This window comes from Fusarium subglutinans (assembly GCF_013396075.1).
Source record: "Fusarium subglutinans strain NRRL 66333 chromosome Unknown NRRL66333_c0000122, whole genome shotgun sequence".
In the NCBI taxonomy this organism is placed as follows: Eukaryota; Fungi; Ascomycota; class Sordariomycetes; order Hypocreales; family Nectriaceae; genus Fusarium; species Fusarium subglutinans.
This window is the reverse complement of record NW_023502185.1, coordinates 83103-95585: the sequence shown is the minus strand read 5'-3', so window position 1 is coordinate 95585 and position 12483 is coordinate 83103. Positions and strand designations below refer to the sequence as shown.

The 12483-nt window shown below is 50.5% G+C and overlaps 4 protein-coding genes across 4 annotated transcripts; 1 reads left to right on the top strand and 3 right to left on the bottom strand.

The window, feature by feature from the left end:
• Positions 1-47: 47 nt before the first annotated feature.
• FSUBG_8692 (hydroxyisourate hydrolase) lies at positions 48-482 on the top strand (the record flags this gene model as incomplete). Its single annotated transcript, XM_036687124.1, has 1 exon — positions 48-482. One exon carries the CDS (start codon positions 48-50, stop codon positions 480-482), a length of 435 nt encoding a protein of 144 aa, XP_036535825.1.
• Positions 483-1018: 536 nt separating this feature from the next.
• Positions 1019-1587, bottom strand: FSUBG_8691 (uncharacterized protein; the record flags this gene model as incomplete). The annotated part of the gene is made up of 2 exons (XM_036687123.1): positions 1019-1428; positions 1494-1587. The coding sequence occupies 2 exons, from the start codon at positions 1585-1587 to the stop codon at positions 1019-1021; spliced, it is 504 nt and encodes a 167-aa protein (XP_036535824.1).
• Positions 1588-5165: 3578 nt separating this feature from the next.
• Positions 5166-7103, bottom strand: FSUBG_8690 (RING finger; the record flags this gene model as incomplete). Its single annotated transcript, XM_036687122.1, has 1 exon — positions 5166-7103. One exon carries the CDS (start codon positions 7101-7103, stop codon positions 5166-5168), a length of 1938 nt encoding a protein of 645 aa, XP_036535823.1.
• Positions 7104-7882: 779 nt separating this feature from the next.
• Positions 7883-12352, bottom strand: FSUBG_8689 (5 AMP-activated kinase subunit beta-2; the record flags this gene model as incomplete). Its single annotated transcript, XM_036687120.1, has 5 exons — positions 7883-9799; positions 10139-10219; positions 10694-10829; positions 11096-11860; positions 12297-12352. The coding sequence occupies 5 exons, from the start codon at positions 12350-12352 to the stop codon at positions 7883-7885; spliced, it is 2955 nt and encodes a 984-aa protein (XP_036535822.1).
• Positions 12353-12483: the final 131 nt, after the last annotated feature.

The window sequence follows — 12483 nt, the reverse complement described above, 5'->3', positions numbered from 1 at the left end:
ACCTACACCACAATCAACCACTTTGTACACCAATTTCAACCATCACGATGGCTTCTCACACCAAAGACCCTATCACGTGCCACGTTCTTGATACGCAGGCTGGCCGCCCTGCTCGTGGCATCCGTGTCCGCCTCGAAGGCCCTATCCCGCCATCGACCAACCCTCACTCTGCTGCCCAACCTCGACCCAACACCTTCGAATCCATAACCGACGACGATGGCCGTGTTACGGCCTGGCTACCGTACCTTTCCGAGGATGCTGCTGGAGATCCTCCTGTCCAGACTCTCGTCGAGGTGCTTGAGGATCGCAAGGGACAGGGCTCGTCGCGATGGACGCTGCGCTTTGATACGGGAGCTTACTTTGGCGAAGAAAATACCTTCTTCCCTGAAGTGACGGTAACATTTCGTGTCGAAGAAGGACAGACCTATCATGTTCCCGTGCTGCTGAGTCCCTACAGTTATACCTCATACCGTGGAAGCTAAATGGGCGGTAGTAGTCTCCCTGTTACACAGAGTGAAATTGCTAGATCAGAGGCTGAATCTCATGAGAAACAATCGATGCCAAAGCGATTTTTAGAACCCTGTTCATAAAACATCGCTGGTATGATATGGAGATAGCACAGAGACGATGACAATTTTACGATTATAGCGATAAAGCTACTTATTAATTCCTAAAAGAGTGTCCATGTCGGCTACTTCCTTCCAAGCCGAGCCAACTGGCTATATGAGTGACATTGCTGTCTCTGCCCTACCAGAGGGACTTTAATATCCAAGTATTTGCACTGTTTGCCAGGCGATACTTCTCCTTGCCGACCAAGAAACCGTGATCCAGGTAAACGCCACGCTGTCCACAAAAGAAAAAGTAAAGAAAGTGATTTTTTCCCCTCGGAAAAGCATCTCGGTGATGATGCGTTCGTCACAGGTCATCAGGTTCGGCCGTATACGTCGTTGTAGAAATCATGTTTGTTCCGATCCGAGTGAGGTGTTGCACTGTTTGTTCGGAAGGTTATACAACACCTCTAGCTCCTCCGAAACTTGCTCATAAATCCTTTCTTAGAGCGATGGGTTGGTACGTCTGGCGAAGTTGGCGGTGTGTCCTCTTCGTCTCTCCTTGTGTTCCTAGACGCGAGACTATCGGTCTCGTCCTTGGAGAGTCGGATGCTTGATGTAGAAGGGCGGAAGCTGTTCATAGATGGATTGCCTGCTCTAATGCTCTCGTTATCTCCAACATCAGATTGAACTAAGGAGAATACACTGTAGAGAGCTTCCGAAGTGGGGGTAATGCGCCCATGGTTGAGAGTGCGTCGTTTCTTCCTAAGGAAAGATCGCCGAGTTCGCATAAGTGCCCGGTCAGGATCGATATCTTCTTGAGTGAGACAAGCGTTGGGTGAAAGATCCGCATCTGGATGTGGGAGTGTGGTGTTTCGGACTATAAAATGGTTAGAAACAGATATTACATTGCAGTGGTTGGGTGTCGACTAGATAAACAATTACCATTGTTAAAGGGCTCCGGGAATCCTGTGTCTCTTGGTTCTCTCGACTCCCTTCGAGGCTTGACGGTACTGGTAGAAGTGATAGTATCCGCCATTGTATCGGTGGATTTGGAGTGTGTAGAATGAGAAGTCATTTGATGGTCGGCCGAGAGTTGAGTATGTGTTTGTTTATGATGAGAAGAATTAACAGTAAAGGAAAAAATAGCGATCTTGTTCAGTCCTTGACTACATCGACTCTTGTTGATTGTGGCTGTATTACCACATGGGGTAAGTTCAGATGGATGTAAGAGAGAACGTGCGTGGGTGTAAGCGGGCGCGATACTGTTTTCGTCTCGCGCCAGAGCAAAGCCTCAGCGGTTGCACGTAACCTCGAGCTTTTCAGAGAGAAAGCACCGAGGAGAAGAGCGCAACGAAAGGATAGGTAGGTAGGTAATGAGGCAGTTATGTTATGTTGGTCTGTCACCGAAGGGAAGGGGAAAAAAAGGAGATTTCACTTTCGCTTCAGTGAAGAGAAGGCCGGAATATTTTTGGTCAAATTAAACCAACGGCAGGGGACGAGTTTGGAGTAAGTAGCACAGGCAGCGCTGTAATTCTGTAATAGCTGGGCTGAAGTTGCTGGGGTAGGAGATTTGGGTAGAGGAGCGATAGTGAACGATGGGCGAAGGCGAGGGCGAGGGCGATGGGGGGCCAGACAGGGTTATATTGCGTCCACAGAATGATGAGCTACATGGAATGATTACGATTAGCTTCTTCTTCTTCTTCTTCTTCTTCTTGGTCACTGCTTGGCCTACAGCCTCCTCAAGCGCTGAGTTTGATCGGATCTTCGGCGCGTCCAATGTCGAGCTTAATCGTGAGGCTTGGCTCTCGCTATTCGGCACCTCAGCCAAGAGAGACAGTGAACAACCAAGCCCAGCTAAGAGAGCAGCAGCAGCAGCAGCGGTAAAGTGACCCTTTTGCCTGCGCCCCAGAGAGTGCTAGCAAGTCCTAAAGGACAGAAAGGACAGGGGTGCGAAGAAGGGCAAAAAGTGCGTAATTGACAAGGGGTGGAGTGGTCCCAGAGGCAGGTAAAACTCCGAACGACCAATTGTGTGAACAATGAAAGGCAAAAAAGAGTGAATGAACAACTCACCTTGTCTTGTCTTACAATGTCTCGCAATTTCTTGCTAGGTATAGTACCAAAGACAAAGCACCACGCTAAATAAAACAATGAAACTCGATGTAGTTGAGGATCTGCACAATGGGAATTCGCTAGTCGAACTGTATCTGTTGTATCGCAATTTACGCCTAACAACATAAAAGCCCGAGACCCTTTCAGTGGTGTTAGTGGCCTGGGGTACAGTACAGGCGGTTTGTATGCGTCAAGTGGCGTTGCTTCTGCTTGAGGCTCGGCCCAGGCCCAGGCGCTTCGTTAGCGGGCTCTGTATCCGTAACTAATGGAAGTGGTGGGGTCGTCGTTCGTCAGCCGAGAATTGGTTGCTCTCGCTTGGCGAGAATGATTTGTTGGGCAAAAAGGGCGGCGTGACGAAGACTTTGGTAGGCAGGTAGTTACTTGGTAGACGTTGGCCAGCGGGTAGATGCCTATTATTGGGTCAAGTTCTGTTTATCCTGCGCCTCTAGAGACGAGACAAGACAAGACACCTCGGTCAGATTCTAAAGGAATCGAGTGAGAAACGACGGATATCGGAGGTATGAGTATGGCTGGGTTATTCTGTGCCATTTATAAGCTATCAATCATCTTGTCAGCGTCACAAGATAGCCTGGCTTGTGCCCAACTGTCTCTGATACTGCATCGTTATTCATCAGTTCACTCACTCACTAATTCCCGTGCCGAACAAGCGGGTTTCCCTTTCCCCTCTCTCTGTTCTTCCCCAACAGCCTGGGATATGCCCAGTAGTATCATGAACAGGACCCCAGTACACATGACGACAAAACGGGCCGTGCAGCTGGACTCCAGCCGGTGTCTCGCAGGCCATAGTGTTATCTAGTGGCTCGTCAAGCAGTTCTGCTACTGTACATAGGCCAAGGCACAAGGGGGACCTGCCCATCGTCGAGTGTCAAAAGAGTGCGGGTTTCCTAGGTACTGTTCAGGTCCTGGATTGGTAGATTCGTAAGAGACGGCAGGACGGCATTCGATTTCGATGGCGGGGTCACCGATACCTAGTCCCCTCAGTGACAACGATACGTCTCTTCTTGGCGCAGCATTCATGTGAATCAAGTATTGGCCAGTCTACAAAAACAACACTCACTACTACCTATCCATATCTGTTGTCGCTATTCCCGGCTTTGGGCTCTCCGCAATTTCAATTTCAACATGTACCTACTAAGCTAACCCCTCGATCCCTACCTAATCAATTAGATCCAGCTCCCCGTACCCCGCTCATTCCCGCTAATATAGATGGATGTACATACATCATCAAATAAAACAAACACTTTTCAGGGCGGGAATGGAGAATTGGCTCCCTCCCAATTTTATGTCAGCCGTTTATTCCGGCCCTGGATCTAGGTCTTAGGGACACTTACAGCACAATATAACGACACTCTCTTGATCGTGTTGGTAGGGTAAAGATTGGAGCCATGACTACTAACCGTCCGTATACCACCAACTCCTGGAACCTCAACGCACGCATGTGTACTTGTACTTTATTACGAACCCCGGGGGTTGCTTGGCTGCGAAGGCGGCGGGAAGGGTGGCTACCATTTATTATTCAATCCAATGACAAGCAACCCGCTAACCATCGAATCGGCGTGCCTATTCCAGAAGGTCGAGCAAGCACGTACCGCAAGTCCTGAAGTCCACTCCTGTTGGCTTTGCAATCTTTGGCCCTTAGTGAAGTATGATCTGCTAGGCAATCAAACGGCGTAAAGACTTGACGAATAGCATGGTAACTATAGGTTCAACATTCCTGTCTGGCATAGCCCTTCATCAAAGAAATCGAGGCTCTGCGTGGGTAAGGGACGCCACACCAGAGCTACATTTTGATAGGCCAGCCCGTATCCTTGGCATTGACTTGCGTTGGGTTGCACCTCGTAAACGGAATACGAAACTGCCCTGCCCGTTGACAAGCGGTTAAGCGGGACGTTTCGTTCCGATCTATAGAGTATAGTACCTCAGCACCCATGGTTGCAACATAGGTACAGTATATGCAGAGTCGCCCTGAATGTATGCTATCATCCAGTTTTTTCTATGTACCGAAAACCTGTAGACTTAAAGTTTGCGGTCATCGGCAATTCCGCGTCTAGTCGATCTTGTGTGGAGAAATTGCCCCAGCGACTATGACGATATGTATGTACTGCTTGGTCTCCTCCGCTGATCATGCACTATCAGCTCTCAAACTACCTAGCCATACCGGGTTTCATGTTGCAAATGAAGTTTTGATCGGCATTAGGTGCAGATAATAGATTGCCTAGTTGGACTGTCAAGACTGGCAGATGGGCAGATGGGCAGATGATGCATATCTATGTACAGAAGCTGGTCAGAAAATCATGACATGATACAAGTCACGTATGCAAGCTTTTGATGGAAACATCTTTATATGTTGGGAAATTCTATTTGGTATTGATACCTAACTTCTTCTGTTACTTCCCTAGAATGATCAAAGACAAATCAATTATGCTACGCCATAAGAACCCATTGACCTCAGCCATGTTCAGATTGAAAGCAAGAACAATGATCCTAGTTACCTCTCCGGCCACCAGTGCTCATGAGTGTGATTTTCTGTTTCTTCTTCTTCTTACCCCCGGCACTATTGCCGATTCCTCCTCCTGCTCCAGCCGCAGTAGTTGAACTGACACTACTCTCCGCAGCTTCAATAGCCTGTATCTGCATCGCAAGATCGCTCGTATCAAACAAATCCTCATCTTTAAGCCACCCGTCATTGGCGTTAAAGGGTTGTGCAGATGCTATCTCAGGCGATCCATTAATCACCCTCGTGCCCCAGACTGTCCTTTGTGTCGAGGGGCTGGTCGACATACCAGCTAATGTCTCGAATCCTGGTCGGGGATCCGGGGGCGTGGTGCCTGAGTGCCCGCTCAATGGTTGGAAATCCTCCATGTCCATTCGAGGCGACCCATCCTCCTCTAACGGTTCAGGAAGCCTCTGATATCCAGTAGTCTTACGCAGATTCGCGGCTTCAAGCCGCTCTGCTTGAAGACGCTCCCGCTCTTCCTGTGTCTCTTTGTCACGATTACGTCTCCTTCTCCGCTCAATATCGCCTGCGAACGATTCCAGTGTCTCTTCTGGTACGATGTCGGTCCAATCACACTCCAAGAAATTCACGACACATCCACGGGGAAGATGGCCAAGATATTTTGCTCTTCGCCGCATTGTGTCATCGACCACATGGCCAGTGGAGATATGCTCGACGCGGGGGAGTAGCGTGGAGGGAAACGAAGAAAAAGAGCCATACTTGGTCTTCAGGATGCGGATATCCAATGGTGAGAGATATAGGTGAGGTGGGGAGCTGTAAAAATAAAAGTCGGCATCTGAGGAGGCTTGTGCCGGCGTGGCTGGACTTGCAGCAACCTGAAGATCAGCCAGCTTCTCTTTCGCGACTGTGATAGCCCGAATCGCCTTTTGGGACCATTCATCAGTCTGTCCGAAGAGGGTCTCGTCCTCCTTAGCTTGTTGGCCCAGTGAAGCAATCTCCTCGTCAAACTGGGCTGCCATATAATCAGCTGTGCCTTTCATCATGCGAGCGTAGTCTAAAACATTGGCAGCAAAGTGCCAAGGAATGTCATCCTGGGAGTGCAGCACCTCGGCACCACTCTCTCGTGGAAGGGCCATTGTCGAGTTTGCACTCCGTGCCATTAAACGCAGCACGACGTCGTCACCAATCCGGGGGAAAGGACTTTCTTGTCCAGCATAAAATCTTACAGGCCGAACATCTTGCATATAGATAGAATCTTCGCAAATGGGACATTTTTTCCACCTGGGTCCGCGACCCTTTGTTTCATCTTCACTCGAAATTGAGTTCATAAACCGAATAAGGCAGGGTAGACAAAAGATGTGACCGCATTTTGCCATGCGAGGCGCCACAGGCTCTGAAAGACAGATGGGGCACGATGAACCTTGCGACTCGCTTGAAGCAATGATTTGCATGACAAGAGACCAATCGAGGTGTGTGTCGGCATCTGTAGCTTGCTTGTTGTATGTGCCTTCTGGTGAGAGAATGAATCGGTAGTTGGCATGAACGTATCGAGCCTTGTCGCTTGCATGGTAACCGGAGCCTGGTCCCCATGTTGGAGTTCTACGATAAGACCTCGAATGTGCATGGTGATCCTGTACCGGGCGTGGCATTGAGTAGTTGAGTAAATGGGTAATTGAGGTTTGGCCCCGCCTGCTGTTAGGGTTTCTGAAGGCAGTTAGTTCGGCCATGGCATCTTCGTCATCTGGGCCAGTATTTGACCTGTCACCGAGTCCAGGTCGCCGCTGACTCCGGTGTTGTTTGCGGGCGCCCTGTGACTTGCGAGGCATCGATTGCGAGTTCGAGGAGCCGGCCTGCGATGGGCGACGAGACGATTCGAAGCTCGATAATGCCGGGGCTGCTTGGATGGCTGTGGAACTAGACGGTGCAGGGGCAGTTTTTCCCACGTTTGGGCTAGAGGAGCTCATCTTCGTAACGAAGGTTTCTGGGCGACTGTGATCGCGGTCGGCGAGACAAAGGACTGGTCAATCGTGCGATGAATTGCGCTCTGTCCCCAGTGGTTGGGGGTGGCATACAAGTTGGACAAGGGTGCTGTCAAATTCCGAGAAATGAGTGTTGTGGGAGAGATATAGGATAGGCCCAAGGTGTTGTTATGGAAGTAATTGAGATGGAAAGAGTTAAATGAGGTTCACGAAGGGGTCCAGTTGGGACGGACCCCGTTGATGGATGGAGGATCGAGGTGGATCGAACGAGTCACTGGCGGGGCAAATCGTGACGGAGTTGACGGCTTGGCTGCGCAGGGGAATGGCGTTACCGGCTTCTGTTGGAAGCTGATATAACGAGAATGGTTAGTCATCCAATGGCTATCACATGACCATCAGTGAAATAGGTAGGCACTACCTAGTACTAGGTAGCTAACGTGATTTTGGTATCACTGCGAATGACTTCAGACTACACGAGCTTCTCAAAGACTAGGTTATCCAAAAACGATATCCTTCTTTTGACTTATCAGAAGCTATCATACATGAAGCCCGGTATCGATCAAAAGCATGCACTTAAAACTGACTATGAATTAGGTATATGACAGAGATGTACGCCTCCAGCGACCTCAACCACTCTCCTCTTGCTCATGGATCCAGGGGAATCATTGATAAACGAAGACACCAACCGCAAGAAAACAAAAATCCATGAGACGTGTCTGACCCCACAACGTTGCGATATTAGCCAAGTTGCCTCATTCTCTCATCTATTTGTCGGAAAGCTTGTGCTTAAGCTTGCTGAAGATTGAGCTGAGTCGGTTGTGCTTCTTCTTCTTTTCACCACTGGCTGTCGAGCTGCTGCCGTTGGCTGGTATGGTGGCCTTGGCGCCATTTCCAGTTGCTGTAGTGCCATTGCCGGGTGTTGAGCTGCCGTTACCAACGGCCGGGGTTTCTGTCTTAGCCTCGGTCATGGGCTCCTCGGGCTTAGTCACAGGCTCAGCATCATGCTTGGCTTCCACAGCCTTTGTCTCAAGAGGAGCAGCAGCAGCAGGGGCAGTAACAGCGGGAACAGCAGGCTCAGTCTCCTGAGTCTTGACCTCGTCAACGGCAGGGATAGGCTGGGCCTCTTTGAGAAGCTGAGCTTCGACCTCCTTTTTGTTCTCGACAGCTTCTGTGCTAGCAGCAGCCTCAGGGCGCTCGCCAGACTCCACGATGGACTCCTTGACTTCAGTGGGGACTTCAGGAGCAACCTTGGGGGTCTCATCGATGGTCGCAGCAGGCTTAACCTCCTTGAGAAGCTCAGCTTCGACAAGCTTCTTTTCCTCAACGGCCTCAGTGTTGGCAGCAGCTTCGGGACTCTTGCCAGCCTCCGCAATGGAGTCCTTCACCTCGACAGGAACCTCAGGGGATACCTGCTTTGGTTCCTCTTTAGGTTGCTCAACAACAGAGTCATAAATACCAGTGACAGGCTTGACCTGCTTGAGAAGCTCATTCTCTACCTCCTTCTTATCCTCGACAGCGGCAGTATTAGCAGCTGCTTCAGGTGACTTGCCAGCCTCGACAAGGGATTCCTTAACCTCGGCGGGTACCTCAGGAGACACTTCCTGTCGAATATGCTCCTCGTTCTTGGCGGCCAGGGTCTCTTGGGCTGCAACAGGAAGCTGTTCTTTGACGGAATCGGGTAAGTTTTTGTTGGCGGTATCGGTAATAGCGTCAGCAGCGCTATTCAGCGCAGGGCCGGCCTTCTCCTCCACTGTCTCCTTGGCAGCAAGACCAGCAGCAATCACAGCACCACCGGCAGTAGCGGCCAGAGCGGCGAGGCTAGTGTCTGGCGTGTTCTCAGACTTCTCGGTACCAACACCAGCGGTTCCAACTGAGGTAGCAGGTGCCTCGGGCACAGTTCCCTTAAGCTCTTCCTCAACCATGGTCTTTTCCTTGACCTCCGTGGGATCAGTGCTGGCCTCAGTAACAGCGCCAGCCTTCTCCTGGCTCTCTCTTACAACCTCGGGGACGAAAGCACCGTTGGATTCGAGCGGAACCTCGGCGGCAAGGCCGACAGTAGTAGCTGAGGGAGCAGCGGAGTTAATGAGAACATCCTGTGCGCCGATAATGGGCAGACTGGATTCGGGAATAGTGTTGGAAGATACGGGGGGGAGCTCGGTCTCAATGCCAGGGTAAGCGTCGCTCTTCTCGTACGATTCCTTGTCGAGCTTGGCGTATTTGTCGGTGCTTTGAGCGGTGATGGATTCTGGAATCTTCTCGCCAGGCTCTAGCTTGATAGGGTTTCCGGCACCCTCAGAAGCGGGCAGAGGATTGATGCCAATGGCCTTGTCGAGCTCGTTGGCAGGTGTAGCGGGGAAGCCACCAGGAATGTCAGAAGGGGTCTCGAGGGGCAATTTCTCGTCTTGGGTAGGCTTCTCGGAAGTCAGTATATTGCCATCAGTAGCAACATTCTGGCTAGTTACCTCATCACCCAGAGTCTTCTGCTCTGTGGGCTTGTTCTCGATAGGTTGTTCGGCAGCCATCGCAGCAGTTGTAGACGAAGGAGTCACGGTGTTGAGTATAGCGGCGCCGGAGGCTTCGGCGTTAAGTTGATCGGGAGTGATGAAGTTGTTGACGTTACCCTCGAGATCAGGTTCGTTGGGAGCTGATTGATTGATGATCCAATTACCGTCGACAATGAACTAGATAGAATGCTGGTAAGCGACGGACGTTACAGTGTTTGCGACAAATGTGTAGAAGTATAGAAACGGCAATTGGTTTCAAAAGAGGGGGATAAAGTGAGTTTAATGAGCTGGTGCGATGACGAAGGGGAGGAGGGAGCTGAGAGCAAGAGCGGGTCGGCAACGCAGGCACACTAGCGCGCAGGCAAATCAAGCGCTCGCCTTGGCAGTACGAGGGAACTTTGTCCCTGCGCAACGCAACATCGTCGCCTGACGCCACAGGATTCTACTGGTATGACCAGTTAGAGACTTGACATGGGCTGTGTGTAGCGGACTTTCCATCGCTCTCCGCTCACTGACTCCGTTCCAGAACTGTCGCGATCGTGGTCGCCTTGCGTCATAAACGGCGGAGGGGCTTTGGTTGGGGACTGGTGCGAGATGCTAATGGGTCGCAGAGAACCCATGACATGACAGGCAGGGAAATGAACCAGGGGTTCAGACCCCGATCCTGGCAGCGAAGCAAACTTGCACAAAAAAAAAAGCCAAGGGCAGGGGGCTGGGATTACGGCAGCCACCGCTCTTGCGCCTCCAAGCTCTTTAGGCTTAAAAAGCCCTGCAGATTGCGATAGCGATGGGCGCAAAAGCACGGATTCCTGGGCGGCACGGTCACAACAGCTATTCGTCCATCTCGTTCGAGCAATACGGAGAAGCAAACGGGCAAGATAGGCAGGCTGTTGATGCCAATGGTTCTCCTCGCCATTTGTAAATGACTCAAGAACTGCGAGTGTTTGTCTCCAATGCCGGCGAAGAGTGCAGAATTCGTGTTGTACCGAACCAGTGCTAAATGCAAATTGAATGTCGAAAAGGAGAGATGCTGTTGGGATTGCGGGTCGAGGCTCGCTGACGCTGACGCACCTTGTAGTAAATCTTGCCCTCGGGCTCCTTCAGGTCGACGGTCTTGGAGAAAACATTGCCCTCCTTCTCGAGCTGAACGCTCTTGGTCCAGTTGTCGAATGTACCCGTCACGTAGACCTCGTCGGCGGGATGCTCCCTATAGAAAATTTGGGGTCAGTGATGGGTGTCTCAGACATGGATAAAGCTGTCGCGGTCTGCAGCAGCTAGTCCGCAATATGAAGCAGCCTTGAGAGGCACACGCATGTGATAATGTGAACTTTTTGAGATAGAGCTCAATTGACTTGTCTCGTGCTGAGGCAGACAAAGTGCGACCCAGGACATTGTCGAAGCTATCGCGATGAATTTGTCGGGCAGCGCATCGCAACGCATCATAGAAAGGCAACATATTAAATTGCAACTTACCACTTGAAGGTGAAGCTGCCCATGACTGGAATCTGTGTTATAATCGGTGGTGGAATCTGCGCAAGGGGATCGAGAGAATGCAGCAGGGAGTTAATAACTTTAATGCGTATAGAAGTAAAGTGAGATTTTGTTTTGTTTGTGGGAGAGATGTTGGGTTGGGAAAAGAGCCAGGTCCAAGTCGTTGATGGGACGGGCAGAGACCAGGACAAGTCTGGTTTGGCGTTGGTCGAGGCTGGGGGGGACTGGAGCGAAATTAAAGATTGTTGGCGGCTATGGGGGAGTACCAGCGACACGAGAAAAAGGTACAGACGGTACAAATCGAGAGCGCTGAGACCGCTTCGACCGGACCGATCGATGCAGGGATTGGTTGTAAGCGGTTTGAGAGGATGGCTTCGCCGGATGCAGAACAAGGCAAGTATTGCAATGATACGTAGAGTAGATACGGTGAGAAGGTTGGTTTTATGGTGAGGAAGATAAGAGAAGCTCATAGAAGGAGTCTGCGAAAGCGGAAAAGATAGGTAGTAGGTAATGAGGATGAGGTCAAGGACGAGGACGAGGACGCGAGGATTGACGAAAGGAGCAAAAGACGAGCACGTGGGGGGTTTTGGTTTTGTCCAGCAAAATCGATGGTGATGCGCAACAAGAGGAGGAGGAGGAGGAGGAGGAGGAGGAGGAGCTGCAACAGACAGAGTCAATAGTAGAACAGAGGCAGCGACAAGAAGAGATGAGCCGCAACCCGAGTTGGAAAGGTTAAGATAATTGAGGCTGTTATCAGGTATCAAAGAAAGAAAGAAAAGCTTGTGATTCCCTGGGCATGAGCGCGTCTGAATGGATCAGCCAAGTAAAATACCTAGGTAGGGAGACTGCTTCTGTATGTATGTACAACGCATATAGATCTCAAGTGACAAACGGTAAGGCTGTTCTCGTCACCTAGCCTCCAGTTCTGGTGTAGCTGACGACGATATATCTTTGTCACTGGCATTCATTTCGCGCCGTTGTTGACAGTATCATCCCACGTTTTCCAATCCAACTGAATATGTTTTCGATATTGACTCTGATGCTGATTCTCAAGATAGCCAAATGCGCAGTGTTCAAGTAGGTACCTATTCGGAATGATCCACGACAAGTACTAGGTAAGGTATGCAACATGCAGTCTTTGCATCTGCAGAGTGGGCATGTAAGGTAGCTCTATGTACCTTACCTGGCTGCAGTTCGAGAGCTGTGGAGACTTCTCTGACGACATGTAAACTGTGTCATGGCGTTTGTTGGCGGTCGGGTTGGCTACCTAGTGGGTTTCTTCAATTCTGCAACGAACCGCATCCGGGAGAACATCAAGCAGCACTGCACATCAACACGGTGATAGTGGCTGGTGACGGTTGAATATTCTC